The sequence below is a fragment of the Nuphar pumila genome, chromosome 7 (assembly GCF_984573655.1).
Source record: "Nuphar pumila chromosome 7, dmNupPumi1.hap1.1, whole genome shotgun sequence".
Taxonomy (NCBI): domain Eukaryota; kingdom Viridiplantae; phylum Streptophyta; class Magnoliopsida; order Nymphaeales; family Nymphaeaceae; genus Nuphar; species Nuphar pumila.
This window is the reverse complement of record NC_143255.1, coordinates 2,370,443-2,386,985: the sequence shown is the minus strand read 5'-3', so window position 1 is coordinate 2,386,985 and position 16,543 is coordinate 2,370,443. Positions and strand designations below refer to the sequence as shown.

General features: G+C 37.5%; 1 protein-coding gene across 1 annotated transcript; it reads right to left on the bottom strand.

Moving 5' to 3' along the window:
• Nucleotides 1-832: 832 nt before the first annotated feature.
• LOC149830836 (putative disease resistance protein At4g27220) lies at nucleotides 833-2,746 on the bottom strand. The gene has a single exon (XM_090011838.1). The coding sequence runs from the start codon at nucleotides 2,744-2,746 to the stop codon at nucleotides 833-835; it is 1,914 nt and encodes a 637-aa protein (XP_089867964.1).
• Nucleotides 2,747-16,543: the final 13,797 nt, after the last annotated feature.

Here is a 16,543-nt window from a genome sequence, read left to right as displayed (position 1 = left end):
GTAGATGCATTAGCTTTGCAAGATCTCTCATGAAAAACAATGAACACTCACTGCCTTTAGTGTTTGAAAACCAGCACCAAACAAAATTTGGTTCCTTATGTCAAAGTAAAGCATTCCCCCCTCCCCCCCCCCCATCACTTTTTGTGAATTTCCACAGAACTTTGACTGTGTATTATCGGAGCAAGATCATGTTCGTTGGTCTTTAGATTCTTGGAGTCACCTATCAACTACTTTATAGATTATGCAAGTGCACAAGTGGTGGCACATGTGGTGACTCATGGAAGGCCTAGCAAAGTTGAATGATTAATTGGTGCATGGCTTAGGCAAGTGTTGGTTGGTGAAGAGTTGCTAGTTAAAGACCTTCCTCTGCTGCTTCTACAACTATCCTTCATTTCCTGAATGACAGATGAAAGTTCAATATGCATGATGCTCGTTATCCGAATTTCAGACAAGTTTGATTAGCTAATGATTCCCAACTTCTAATATTCTCTCATTTGTCTCATTTATTTTAGAAGAATTTATTTTTAATCAAGTATCAAACTTAGTCCATTGTCTTACCATTCTCAAGAATATACAACCCAATGACCACATGCCATTAACTTTATTACATGAGAACTATACAAATGCATTATCATTAAAACCATACACATACATTACAGAATTTAACTTATGACAAGCCAGAAGGTAGACCAAATTACTTGGTTTCTAAGAATTTATTTCACATTTATCAAGCATTGACAATGCAGCAGAGAGGGGCTTGATTGCCATATCCTTGAAGCCATTCAAATCCGTCCCACATTCTAATTTTTAACAAGCCAAATTGTACACCAGATTACTTTGTCTCAAAGAACTTTTCATACTTATCCACCACAGATGCAGCAGCATTCAGGAGCTTGACTGCCATATCCTCTTCTTCAAATTCGCTCTCCCATTTGTTGAATTTACCTTCAAACTTCATGCGTGTTGATGTCTCTAAAATGTAGCAATCAATGCTAATGGCATCCCTCCACGCCTGTAGAGCTGCACTTTGCTCAAAAAATTCAAAATCACTAACACTTCTTACTACAAGTGATACATTCCATAAGCGCGTCAAGCTCAAAAGCTCTTGCAGACTAGCTTCATGGCATGGGCCTTCACTTTGCCAAGCGTATAAGCTAGCACGCATATGGAAGGATTCCAAATAGCAGAGTTTGGATATGATCCCACTAGAAATCCTCTTTAGATGCACTGTAGCAAGAAGATGAAGTCTCCTCAGCAGAGTCAGTTCACCAATCTCCCCTGGTAACTCTTCAATTGGGGTGGCCGAGAGATCGAGAATTAGGAGTTGCTTGAGTGCTCCTATACCAGTTATATTCTTCAAACACCTGCAGAACTGCAAATCAAGGGATCGAAGCTTTACAAGGTTGCAGATTGATTGTGGAAGAGAATTCACTCTTGTCCACGATATGTCTAGAATGCGAAGTTCCGGCATTTGCTCGAAAAAATCTGGGGAGATGCTCCTTAACTGAAAGTTATTGTAGAGAATCAAAACAGTGAGATTGGGGCAGTTTGGATTTTGGTGGAGGCTTGTTATATGGTTTCCCTTCAATGTTATCTTCTCAGCTTCTTCCCATGCTTCTCTCTCTGGGGCCTCAAGTAGTCCTTGGTCAGCCTTCTTAATGAACTTGGAAGATTTAGTGACCAGAGCCATGTTTCTCATTACCTTATTGAGTCGAATACGTCCTCCATCACAAACATCCAGCATGCTTGCTTCTCTTAGCTCTACAACAATATGAGCTCCCTTCTCATGAGCCTCCATCAAGGTCATTTCCCCTGTTATATCAACAAAGCCTTCCAAAATCCACCATTCTATCAAATTCTGCACATCAACCTCAGGATCACTGGAAAAGAATGAAAAAGTTAGGAAACAATTCCTTAGAAGTTCACTTTCCAAGTGATCGAAACTCAACTTCAATCGCGCAAACAATTTCTCCGATGTTCTTTTGGTCGGCCTAAAGTGCATCCAATCACCCAAAGTTCTCAGCCATGCTACCTCATCAGTTCTGCTTTTCATGGCCTCCCCTGTGACTTTAACTGCAAGTGGCAAGCAATCACACTCATCTACAATGCGTTTAGCTATCGGCTCGATCGATGGCTGCTTCACCACATCACCAGCTTGATCACAGAAGAATTCCCATGCATTCTCCTTAGTAAAAGGAGGTACCCTAAGATCCACCTGAGTGTCCATAAGGTCACATAATTTGCGGTTGCAAGTGATGACCAAGAGTTTGCAGCCATTTTCCTGAGTCGGCTCAGGAACTCCCAGCTCTTCAAGGCTAATCTTTTCCCACAAGTCATCTAAAATGAGGAAGAACTTCTTACCCTTCAGCCTCTTGTATAACAAGCTAGCAGCTTTCAAATCATCTTCTTCTTCTTCAACTTTGGTCATACCCATTTCTTTCAGTATATCATTCCTCAGAGTTCTCAAGCCATCTTTGGCATTAAAATAAAGGATGCAGTCGAACGGTTTCACAATTACTTCTTGAAGAGCTTCCAGTATACATTTGACATTGATGGTTTTACCAACTCCAGCCATTCCCCAGACTCCAATTTTCTGTACGTTTGGATTCAGTAAGTGCATGATTATTCTTTCCTTAAGGCCACCTTCATTCTCTTCTGACTCTTCTTTACTGCTCTGATCTTTAACTGAGCTTTTCTTATTGTTCTTGAAACCAAAATGACGGAAAACACCAGCGAACTTACTCATGACCGATACTGAATGGGGGGGGGGGGGGGGGGTTCGAATTGCTAAACAAGAGCTGCATATGAATTACCCGAAAAACAAGTTCAGTCAATTAAAGAACAAGTAAAAAGGATATTTGAAAGTGTATATTTGGTCACCTGAAAAGACAAACACAGCTCTCTCTATCTCACCTTTTATATATATATACCACCAGCTTACCAGACTTTTGAAGGGCTTTTCATGTTTTTCTCTTAAATCTGACTACACGTTTCTAAATGCTTGATTTTATAAGAATCATTTTTTGGATCGCCGATTCGACATGCAGATATTTTTTATAGGGTTTAAAAATCAACGATCTAAAATTTTCATAAATATTCAGACTTAAAATTCATGTTTTTTATATCCGAAAAACATGATCCAAGCGTCATTTCATAGCACAGTAACCATGGTGAACACATATATAGGGTTAGATTTGCAAAAAACAAGAAAACACCCGTTCACTAACAGTAAGCTAGCCGTAAGCCAAAAAAGTAACAGTCTGTATTTCACTTTTTCTCTCTATATATAGTCACTAGAATATGAGAACGAAAAATATGGGCATTTTTAACACTTGTTTTGCAAATTCAACAATGTGGATGTGTTTGGCATGATGAATTTGCTAGGAATCAACCATTTGATCATGTATTTTCTATGAAAAATGCACTTTTTGAATGTTTGAATATTTACAAAGATTATGAGCCATTGATTTTAAAGCCTTGAAAATTTTTAGTTTATGCATCAAAATCGGATGATTCAAGAGAATGTTCTTGTAAAACCAAGTCTACATCCTTAGATTCAAGAGTAAAGAACAAAAAATTCATAAAAATTGTATTTTCAGTTCTCATATTATCGAAGTGTGTGTGTGTTTATATATAGGAATAACATTTGCTGCCCTCATGGGTAAGGACTAAGGACTAAGGACTAAGGAACCCATAGTTGAATTTAAAAGTCGGTTCTTTAAAACCAAACATGTAAATCACATCCATATGGTCAAATGTAAAGAAAAACAAAGAAAACCCATAAAATCTCCGTTTACACTCTAGTTCTCATATCTTTAGCTCATTCTAGTAGCCCTGTAATGTCTGCCACATTAGAGGGTTTTAAACCTTTTAATGCAAACTTTTTTTCAGTTTGAAAAAACAACTTATAGTGTACAGAACTTTTAACCATTAAAAAAAAATATTTTAATATCTAAAATATACGATTAAAAAGTTGACTCCTACGATTTTGAACAGCTTGAATGCATCTATCGAATAGATTTGGTCAAAAACAGCCTCCTCTATGAGTTTCAACTAGAGGGTGTTTTTCCCATGAGGGTACCTCACATCTTATAGATACATAATATAATTAATATAATACTAGATAATCTGCTAGCCCATACGGTGAGGCCTTAGGTTTACATTTGATACATTTATCAATATTGAAAGTAAAAATAACGAGAATCATAAATACATTGATAATTTTAAAACATTATAAAATGAGGAAACACATTGATCTAATTCAAGTTTTGGTCTGGGTCTAAGTATGGCTAGAAATTATGGACCCATATACATTAACGGGTTCGGGTATGTGTCAGGTCAGGTATAATGAGGTGGAGTCCCTGTTTTTTAATCAGGTCTAAAAATTAGACCCAGACCAATCCAATTTGATTCAGGTCTGGGTTCGGGTCTGGGTATGCTTGAAAAAAAGCTTAGAACCATATGGTTTAACAGGTTTGTATATGATTGGTCGAGTTGGTATTTTAGACCTAATTACTTAGTAATCAAAAAATAATATAAATTAATGGGATCAGCTATCTATTAAGTCTATATGCTAACAAATGAGAATTTTATTAACTATACTAAAGAATGTCGAAATCTAAATATGAAAAAAAATAAAAAATCTCAATACCCACTAATCATTTAAAGTTGAAAAATGATATATCATATTCAAAACGTACTAGTTATGTATCGAGGTTTACATATAAAACGGATTTGGGATACATAATCGGTTCAGGTTCCATTCAGTTTAGGTACCAAGTGGGTTCTGGCTTAGGTCGGTTCAAGAATAAAAACAGGTTTTGGTACATAAACACATTGGGTTCGGGTGCGTTTGGTTTTACATTACAGGGAACCATTTCGGTCGAATACAAAAAGCAGATCGGGTCCAAAGGGGTTCGGGTCTTCATTCAAAATGCCCACTACCCGACTTGTTTTCATTACAAGTCTATATTTTGGACCTGACCCAAACCCATTATAGTATATGTTCATTAACAATTAATCAAGTCAGGTCAGCCTGCAATCGAACTGGGTAAGATTAATCAGTTTGAGATGTTAGATCGGGTCAGGTATACCCAACCCAATACACCCCTATGAAAGACATTTTGGAGAGAGAGAGAGAGAGAGAGAGAGAGAGAGAGAGAGAGAGAGAGAGAGAGAGTTTCCTTATTTTATGATCATATTAGAGAAGGAAAGAAAAAGTTGTGGAGAAAGAACAGTTATAAATAGTAACTCATTAATTTTTTAGAAATTACAATGTGCCATATAAGTAAGACTTGGTTTTTTAAGAAAACACTATGCAAATGTCCATACAAATTTTAAATTAATTCTTAACTCACATTATAAGAATGTCAGCAATGAAAAAGTTATCAAACATCTAATTATTTGCACATGATATCCTTACTTTTGCTTTTATAGTATTTAGGATTTAGGCTTATATGTATGGGTTAATATTCGCTACAATCGACCTAGCAAATGGGTTGGAACCCCCTTGTTTGGGTTTTTTTCTCAGATCTAACACTATAAATGTGATTTAAATGTTTTGTTTAGTGAGAACCTCTTTTATACAGGTTTTTTATGGCGATCCAAAAATCAATGCCTCAATGACTACGAAGGCATTGATTTTCCCTGACTCATATTATAAAAAAACATGATCCAAGGGTTGATTCCTACTAAATCGAGCATGATGAACTCACCTATGATGTTAGATTTAGTCAAAATAACTCACATGATGAGATCCTGACTTAATTGGGATGGTCCTATCCCTTTTTCTATTGTCCCATTAGGGCCTTTCAAAAATCATACTTTCAAGTACTTTTGTTTGATCTGTAGTATTAGATGTGTTTATCATTGTTTACTCATTAGAGGACATGTATTTGATTAAGGTTTTTTATGCTCAGATTTATATTTTAAAGAGGTGAAAAAGCAACAGTTGATACAACAACAACAACAACTACGCCTTCATCCCAAAACAATTGGGGTCGGCGATATGAACAAAAAAAAAAAATCATTCTGGGTCTTCCACATGAATCCTTCTCCTCCAATCATTTCTATCCAATGCCATGTCCTCGGTGAGGTTCAAAGCATTCATATCCTTTCCTATCACCTCCATCCATGTATTCCTAGGCCTACCCCGACCTCTTTTAACTAATATATTTTCCCATTTCTCCATCCTTCTAGCTGGAGCATCATTAGGCCTTCGTCGAATATGTCCAAACCACCGTAAATGATTCTCTCTCATGAAAAGGAATGGACAAGTCTCCAAGATCTTGAGCATGACTTTCATTAAATAACTTATCAAAATAATCTTTTCATCTCTCCTTAATCTCCTCATCTTTGACTAAAATCCTTTGCGTTTCATCTTTGATATATCTAACCATACCCAGATCCGTCGATTTCCTATCTCTCATCTTTGCAAGCCTATAAATATCATTCTCGCCCTCTTTGGTATCCAACTTGTCATAAACCTCCTTATATACCTTATCCCTCGTGTTCCGAACTATTTTTTTAACTTCCTTCTTTGCTATCATATACTTCTTCAAATTCTCATTATCACGACTCTTACTTAGATTTCTATAACACTCTCTTTTAACCTTAATAGCTAATTTAACATCCTCATTCCACCACGATGTATCCTTACCTAGCGATGCACCGCCTTTAGACTCACCCAATACCTCCTTAGCCACCTTTCTCATGCCATCCGCTATCTTATTCCACATTGATTCTGAATCCTCCTCAAGACACTAATCAGCTTTCTTAACTACCTTTTCTACAAACATTCCTTGTTTAGCTCCTTTCAGTGCCCACCACTTAATTCTAGGATCTATCCTATGTCTATCCCTTTTGTGGCATTTTCTAATTCTAAGATCTAAAATTAAGACTCTATGTTGTGTAGCTACACTTTCTCCTGGTATAACCTTACAATCAATGCAACAACTCCTATCTCTCTTTCTAAGTAGGAAAAAATCTATCTGACTCGTATTAACCCCACTTTTAAATGTTACTAGGTGAGACTCTCTCTTCCTAAACCAAGTGTTTGCTAAGATCATATCATAGGACACACCAAAATCTAAAATCCTTTCTCCACTTTCCTTTCTTTCTCCTATACCATATCCTCCATGGATACTCTCAAATCCATCCCTACTAATGCCTACATGCCCATTAAGGTCACCGCCGATGAAAAGCCTTTCTCCATAAGATATCCCTTGTACTACTCCATCTAAATTTTCCCAAAATTGATGCTTAATGGAATCATCTAAACCTACTTGAGGTGCATAAACACTAATAATATTAATAACCTTTGAACCTAATACTAATTTAATAAGTAAAATTCTATCACCCTTCCTACGGACCTCAACTACATTATCTATAAACTCACGACTCATAACAATCCCTACTCCATTCCTATTCCTATTTATTCCTGTATACCAAATATTATATCCCCAAGGTTCTATCACTTGATGGTACAATATTTATAGTTTTGCATTAAATCAATTTGAAAGAAAACAATGATAAATACATCTAACAGTTTAGATTGAGGAAAAAATGCTTGAAAGTATGAATTTTAGACAATCCTCACGGAGCCTGACAAAAAAGGATGTAAGATCATCCCCTTCTCTCTTTTTTTCACTATATATATATATATATATATATATATATATATATATATATATATATATATATATATATATACATACAGTGAATGCACACTGGTCGTCCATTGTGGCTTTGATGGACTGGCAGTGCAAAAAAGTTTAAAAAAATGCTAAAATGCGCTCTTTGTGTGCGTTAGCGATGGTTTTTGACCGTCGCTAAAAGTCCCAACGAAAAATGGGACCTTTAGCTAAAAGTTATCACTAAAGGTTTCAGTTTTTGTTGGGACCAGTGTTGTGAAAAGCATTGAGGCATAGCGAGGCGCTCCACCAAAACCCGAGGCGAGGCGCAAAGCGTAAGCTTAAAAAAAAAATAACTTAAAAAACTATAAAATTTATCTAAAAGGGAAAATGATTCAATGTGAATGATAACAATGATGAGTTGTGGAGCCTGATTCAGAGATTTTGCCGTTACAGAAGGGGGGTTCGGGGGTTCCCCCCGACGTGGGTTCCCCTCGGCGTGGGTTCAGAAGATAACCCAAAAATTCTCAAAATTAGCTCAAGCCTAAGTGCAGATGAGAAAGAAAAACTTATCTATTTTCTTAAGCGACACCAAGAAGTGTTTGCCTGGACTTACAAGGATATGCCAGGGTTGGATCCAAAATTGGTTGAGCATCGCCTCAAGATGAAAATGGATTTTAGGCTAATCAAGCAGAAGTTAAGGAAATTGGATCCTCGAGTTGAGCAGCAAGTCAATGAAGGACTTGAAGATTTGCTAAAGGCAAGATTTATCTGAAACATTGATTATCTAGATTGATTGGCAAATATCGTGTCAGTTCTCAAAATGAATGACAAAGTCTGAATCTGTATTGACTTCAGAGATCTTAATAAGGCTACCCTAAAAGATGATTATCCGCTCCCCAATATTGATCTCTTGGTTGATAGCACGGCAAGTCATGCCATTTTTTTTTGGGTTCATTGTTTCCTTTGATTGTTTCTTGCTCGCATTTTTCTTAACAAACAGTTCATGGTCTTTCTATATTCTTCATGTTTAATCTTTGTTGCTTTGGAAAACTAAACTCAAGGAGCATCCTAGTATGATTTATTGCTAACCGAAATCTTTGTTGGTAAACAATCCTAATTTCCTCGTCCTGCCTCTGGAATCTCTAGATTGTCATCTTAAATTTTGTTGCACATATCTATAAATAATGTTGATAAGGTTGTCATAGAAAAAAAAGTGAGGAATGAACTCATATACTTATACATTGTATGTTGAGAGGGACAAGGCTGCACCAATTAATTGAGTAATGTAATGTTTTCTCTATCTATCTAAGCTCCTAAGCACCTCCACAATCTATGTAGTGGTATCAGTCTAATGCACTTCAGAAAAAATGAAAATATCTTTTCAAGCAATTGAAATTTTATTAGATGACAGAACAAAAAAGAATGAAAAATAAATATAAATGTACAGGCATGTAAGGTTGATGTATTCTGATAAATTCATGAGAAAGAAAATCCTACTTTCTGTGATTCTCCAAACAAATTTGTTCGATCACGAGAGGTGGGAGACACGTGAGAGACGAGAGAGACACAAGTGAGGGATTGTGAGAGAGAGATGAGTGAAAATGAGTGAGGGACAGACGAGAGAGACGAGTGAGGGATTGTGAGTGAGAGACGAGTGAAGCATGAGGTACTGCAAGAGATGAGTGCAACGTGAGGGACTGCGAGAGATGAGAGAGAAATGAGAGAGAGATGAGAGAGACAAGAGAGAGATGAGAGACTAAAAAATTAGGGCCCCCGACCCTAATTAGGGTGGTGGGGCATGATTTTTTAAAACCCTCATTTGACCAAAAAAATGAGGCGTGAATGCCTCACATTGAGGCGCATTTTGCCTCGAGAAGTACGCCTCGAGCCTTTTACGCTTTATACCTGCGCCTCAAGGCACAAAGGCCCTCACTTTGAGGTGAGGCACGCTTTTTGCGCCTTGATGCACATTTTTAATAATAATGGTTGGGACATTTAGTGATAGGTTTTTTACCACCGGTAAAGGTCCTATTTTCTGCTGAAATCTTTAGCGACAGTAAAAAACTGTTAAAGCCTCCATCAACGCCGTGATGGAGTATGAGTCCGTTGGTAGTTGCACACCTAAGGGTTGTGCAGCTACCACTCACTTATATATATATATATATAGGGAATTTCCTTAATTAGAATGCCCGTGCTTTTGTTTAGGTCGTGTGGTTTTGTTTAATTAGGTCGTGGCACCAAAGCTCATTCCATAGAGTCTTTCGACAGTTTCATTTCGAAGATGGCATCCATATTTCGAAAATGATTATGAAAAAAAAACTCATTATTCCATTCAATATAGGCTTTTGTTTCAGTTAAGGGGACACTTCTGTGACGATATATAATGTTTCTATTAAAATAAAATATAACTTTTTATCTTGTATGAGATGGAATGTAACTTTGGAACCAGATACAAAACCAACCAGAGTGCAGAATCTTATTTTGAACTTTGAAGATAAGGTTTCCTAAAAAAGGTTGCTATTACCACCGCCAGGGTCACCCGCATGGCCACCACGGTGGTTGTGAGGGTGCTGAGAAAAAAGGCACCGGATCAAACCCCGCTGGCACACAGTTGTATCCCCAGCATTCTAAGGTGAGCCATGTAAGGCAGGGAGGTCTTGGGGCCTCACCCGGGTTTTTCCTCGCTTCAGTGAAGGTTTCTTATCATTAAAAAAAAAAAAGATTGGCTATCACTGCAAGCTCAAGCATCCAGGCACCACCCGACCACCGTCAAGAAGCAGCTGTAAAACCAATCAATAACCCCTCCACGCGCGAGCACACACACACATGCATGCACAACATCTGTGCGAGCACGCGCACACACAAATACATATCATCAAGCTTAATAATATGAATAAGGTACAAACGAGTATCTCTGCATAATAAAGGAAGAGAATTTGAGAATAGAACTTACATAGGGGAGAGAGGTGAAATGCGTACAAATGAACAGCAAACCAAGTCTGAAATTAGAGAGTTGTCCTATGAAGGCTTCATGATTGGAGCATGTATATATATATATATATATATATATATATATATATATATATAGTGACGATAAGGTTGAACTGTTCACAATTGTAAGCGATAATTTATTTTGTCATACAATGGGCTTTCACCATTCTTATATTGAGCGTACGCATCATTATTTTTTCATAATCTGCTGTGGAAAAATAATGTTTGACTTATTGGAAGAGTTGAAGTCGTAGCTAAGTCCCTTTCCATTTTTCCAATAGTTTAATTGGAGTCATCTTTGGGCATTTGCCAGGTGGTATCGTCCCTGCCAACCTTATCCCCCCTCTTAAGGGGAAGCAGATACCGTGCTCGGGACAGAACATTTTATAATGTTTTTGGCTCCAACCACTGAATGCCACGTAATCCCTGCCTTGCCTTCCCCTCCTCTCTCTTTCAAAAGTGTCGAACATACGCAACTGCGGGCATTCGTTTCATCATTCATGATCTCTTTCGTTCGAAAGGTCCTTTTCATTTCATATGAAAGCGGGTGCTCTTTCCTTCGTAGCCTGAATGGGCTGAAACAGAGAGCTGGTGGGGCCCAGCCTTTTCGCATGGAACACCGGGATTCATAAGGAATCCGCATCACATAGGGCTGACAACGGGTCAGGTTTGTATCGGGGTATTTGACCCGACTCGAACCAAATTCCCTGGTATGGGCATGAAAAATGTTGATCCAAATAAAATATTCAGGTTGACCTAAACCTAATCTGAGCGATATGCAGACCGAGTGTTGGTCATGATTTTTGCGGGGAACTCGACCCGACCTGAGTATATATATATATATAATTTTTTTTTCATGAAAAAAATTCAGAAATTTTGTGGGTTCGAGTTTGGAAATCTATTTTTATGACCCGACAAAACCCAAACCCAAATCTGGTGATTTGTTATTTGAGTGGGTTCAGATATACCCTTATGGGTCGGGTACCATACCCGTTGACAGCCCTAACATCCCACTTCCCCCTAAGGAAGCAGTTTCCCGTGTGGAGGTGGTCTTTGCACGACTTCCTTTTCGCATGTCATGCCTCTTGTTTCCAATGTGTGTAACAAACATGCCCTAAAAAGAGCTGATCTAGATCTACGCATTAATTACTGAGATTAACTTAATCGGACGTAGCATAATTGGTTCTAGGTTTGGATCAAGGTTGGAAGGAGATCAGCTAAAGCTGAATCTGGATCCGACTACCTTAAAATCCGACATTTACGTGTTTGGAATTGAATTTTAGTAGAATTTGGATTTTATTGGGCTTGGACTTGGATTCAAATGCAGAACCCGATACAAAGTCCCCATCTAATTATTAATCGGATCTGACTTGGCTACCAAATCCCACAAAACAGATATGAATTCCCTTCATATATCGGACATTGTGACCACAGGCTCCAACTAAGTTTAACTGGTTCAGAGCAAGTTTCGTGAGCCCATCAGTACGTGTCTTACAGTCATGCCATGCAACACATTTGTTTCGTGCAACGTGATTGCACCGGGCTCCCCTCCCTTTTAGGTGCTAATAGGAATGTAAAACCGTGGTAAAACTGTAGGAAATTAACTTCCATTTGCATGAGTAATGGTGTAGAAACAAAATACCTGGAGCTATCAAGAATACAAAATTTTTTTTTTTTTTTTGAAAGGCAAGCTGGGGTTGGACCGACCCCTACCAGTTATACAATGATACCATTGGGATTTAAACTTGCAAGGTCCCAACACAAGGTGACATGCACTAGCTGCTCCTAACAGACAAGCGAAGCTCCCATTGGTAAGAATACAAAATCTAGGTAAAACTCTAGTTAGAAAATTTTCAATTACATACCTAGACCAAATACAAAACCTTTTTCAAAAAACTGCTTCCTTCAAAGATACTGGCTAGTAGGTAAAAATGGTCTCTCAAAAGACCTAAGGGGTTTGGTGTAGTGAGATGGGGCCTAGACCGTTTGACGGGCAGTCTAGGTTCAAATCCCATGAGCATCGCCCCCTACTTATTGTGACTCTCTGGGGTCAAGGGATAAGCCCTCGGAGTTTTACGCTGACATGGATGGAAACCGTAAGTATCTCGGAACTTGGAGCAGTTTCTTCGAGTAAAAAAAATAGTCTATCAAAGTTTGAAGATTAAGGGGGCTCCTTAAAAAAATGTAGTCTTTGCACACACCATCTCATTGCCAATTTTAAACTTCATAAAAGGGACTAAGTCTGATAAGGGGTCACCTCAAGTGTTTTAGCAACTGCAGACCCGCTAATGTGTGGTGGCCTATGGTAATTTGGTTCCGCTCATCCTCAAAGTCATCCCTATCTTCAAACCCCTCTTTGGGATTTCATTGATGCAAGTTGTTTTGATCAAATCGGCCTCCATAGATATGAACTACATCATTTATTTAGAGAAGATTTATTTAAATCACTGGAATCCAAATTTATACAGGATTTTTTTGTGATTAAAAAATCAACTGTTGACAAAGCATGAAGCACTGTGATTTAAAAAATTGTATTATTTTTTGTTGAAAATTATGATCCAAAGGTCTATTCTTATTCAATCAACCATGTTGAATCCAATCTCTAGTATCAATTTTCTATCAAAACAACTTGCATCAATAAGGTTTCAAAGGGGTACGAAGATAGGGATGACATAGGGAATGAGTGGAACCCAACTGGGGTGATGGCTGTAGGTTACCAACAGGGGGCTCCACTTGTCTGGCAGGAGCAGTTAGTGTACGTGATCACCTTGTGTTGTTGGGACCTTGCAAGTTCGAATCCCAATGGTATAGTTATATAACTGGTAGGGGTTAACCTAACCCCAGTTTTCTCTGTCCAAAAAAAGTCATCCCAATTTTTTAACATTTAAATTAGTTTCCTAACTAATATAAGTTGGACTAAATTTTTTTATATAACTAAACTCTAAGTTAAGCTAAACATAAAATCGTTGAGTTTTAACTTTTCCATGTGAAAGTGACATGCAGCTTATTAGGTTTTCACAAAGAGCCACCCATCTTTCCCACTCCTTTTCTCATCATGTATTTCAAATAGCCACCTAACATATAGAAATCATCTTTTCTCATTTGTTGATGACATTTCTCATCATATGTTGTATTAAAGAAATCAATATCGAATGATCGATGTTTAATCTTGTCCGACTAAACAATGGTCAGTAGGACTGATTTTTAGAACCAAACATATCTTTCAAACAAAGATGAAAGATGCAGGTGGTTAAATATAATATTTTAAAAGTCAGGCTGCCTGTTGTAAATTGGGAAGCTTTTTCTAATGAAAGTTAAAGATGGGAAAGTCGTATCTCACACTCTCAATTTAATTCATGAGAAGTTACTTGTAATCTTGAATTAATCACAACATATCTTATGGCTGGTTGTAAGCAGGAAGATAAAAACCTCTGGGTGAGGGATGGATTAATGTATCAATTGCTATTTGTGCGACTGATGTCTTCAAGGTTGGGTTTGCTATAAGAGACCATAAAGGTTGTTTTTTGAAGCTAGGCTGGTTGGTAAGAAAAATCAATGAGGAAAAGGAGCATAGATGGTGGTATGACATTGTAAATGATATAGACGAGAACCTCAATATTATTATTGAGTCTTCTAAGAAAGATCTAGTTGAATAAGTAAGAGTAATGTTGGAGGAAAGACATAGGAGAGGATCTAATTTGTTGTATGGGAAACTGTTATCCTTTAATAGAATCCACTGCAAGTGGTGCCCGAGCTCTCATAACAACATTGCAGAAAATCTGGCAAAGATGGGGAGCTTTCAAGTTGAAAGAATTTGAAAATACAAACCACTAAAATGATTTTTGTCTTTGAAAGTTTTGTGATTGATGTATTATTATAGTTGATGTATTGGTCGGGATCTTGCTTATTCCCAGCTTGATTATTCAAAAAAAAAAAACTAGGGCCTTAGGTATAGGGCTTTAAGCTTAGGCTAGTTGTCAGGACCCCCAAAAAATTGAGCCATTTTTTTTTAAATAAATAGAGCACACAGTGGAAGTAAACCATTTTCAAATTTTATGAAAGCCATACTTAAAAAATTTCAATCAAAAGCACAGTATCGAACACAGCATTTCAAAACAAATATTTTTATTGATTTGCATGTTCAGTTTACAAAAAATCAACGGGTGAACTTTAATTAATTCTTTTACAAAGTTTACAATTTCATATAATCTCAGTGATAGCTCCAAAACACACAGAGCCCTAAGAAAGTAGAAGGTTTCACGATCTAGCTCCAGTTACACGAGTCTACCGCATCCATCACCCTTAAAGCTCATCTATCCGTGAGTGCCTAAAAAAGAAGAAATAAAGCAGGGATAAGACAAACAACACATCAGAGCAAGTAACTCAAGCACTCACCTTGTGATATTGAAAATGGATAGGTCGATGAGCCAAACTGGACTCCAACCAAGTCCAAGACTCAACACGAGTACAACTCTAGACTCCCTACAGGATTTGACTTGACACAACCTCCAACTCAAGTGGTAATTCTACGAACCATACACAACCTAGATGCATGCATATATTTTTTTTCTTTCTCCATTTAGGTTATTCTTTTGCTTTCTATAATGTGCACACACAATTAATTTAGTTTTGATAGAATTATAATTTTCACGAGCGCACCACTGCCTTAGGCTACTATAAACTCACCAGTCTACATGGGGGGTTATTTTCAATCATTGGTATTTTATATATTTTATTATTAACCTCATGAAAGCTCAGTTACACCAGCACCAAGGAGAACTCGGTTACACCAGCACCAAGGTCTAGAACCCTTCGTCAAAGTGTTTGTTTTCCTGAAAAAAATCATAGTACACCATTGTTAGCGTACATAGCTGGATCTCCAACACAAAGGAGTTTGTGTCCCCTAAGCCACCATAGTTGGGGATTGGTCCACTATAGTGATCAAGGTGGGGCCCACAACAATAATATGCCACTGCTAGTTGAGAAGGAGTTCATCTTCAACTCAGCAAAATATCACAGGGTTGGTGCAAACTCACTCTCAAGGTGAGCACATAGTCACTCAAGGTGACAGGTTATCCCATCTTTCATGGTGTAACCAAACATCTTTGTGTAACTTGTTTTAAAATTAATTTAAGTTAATTTCAACTTAGTTTATCACATTGTTGCACCCTTGAAGTCACATGCCCCAAATACTTATGTTCAATGTGACCTTATTGAATCATACAATAGAATTTAAGTTGGAAAATCATTTTTCAAGGTCTAAATTACGAGAAAAATGGAAAAGTTCATATACCTCAAGTTTATGAATCCTAAAACATCTTACATGACCTACTAAGGCACACATATATGATGATCCACCAAATTCCAACAAGCTACCAATATCACCAACTTTTCTAAACTAAGTTCAATTCATGTATATATATATATATATATATATATATATATATGCAACACAAATTTTTTTTTCATATTGATTGCACAAACCCACTCAGATTCGGGCTTACCATGGAGAGGGTAGGTGGTACAAAACTCCGGGGATATGTGTTTAACTATTTCGAGCTAAAGTGACTCGTTGGTCCCCAGTCCTCAGAGTTAGGGAGAACCGGACTACCAATATGTCCTATGTGGTAGCTCTTTGTTCTTCTGCAGAAGTTAAGGATGCATCCTGTTTTGGTTTTGGCTTTTGGGAGGTTCTCTCGGTCATTGGCCGCTCCCTTAGGATTTACAGTTTCGGTTAGAATGTTCGGGTTAATAACACGCTCATGAATAATAAACCCTCGAATGGTCTCTTCCGTTACGAGTGATTCGGCCTGCGTGCACCCGCGGGGTAAATAAAGATAAATATTAATTAGAATATTTTAGGTATCACATCGAGTAAATTGCTAGATTTATAGCTTCATAACTCTTTTAGAATATAG

Bases quoted from the DNA above. Each gene is read 5' to 3' on its own strand.
- LOC149830836 (XM_090011838.1), bottom strand. From the start codon at position 2,746: ATGAGTAAGTTCGCTGGTGTTTTCCGTCATTTTGGTTTCAAGAACAAT.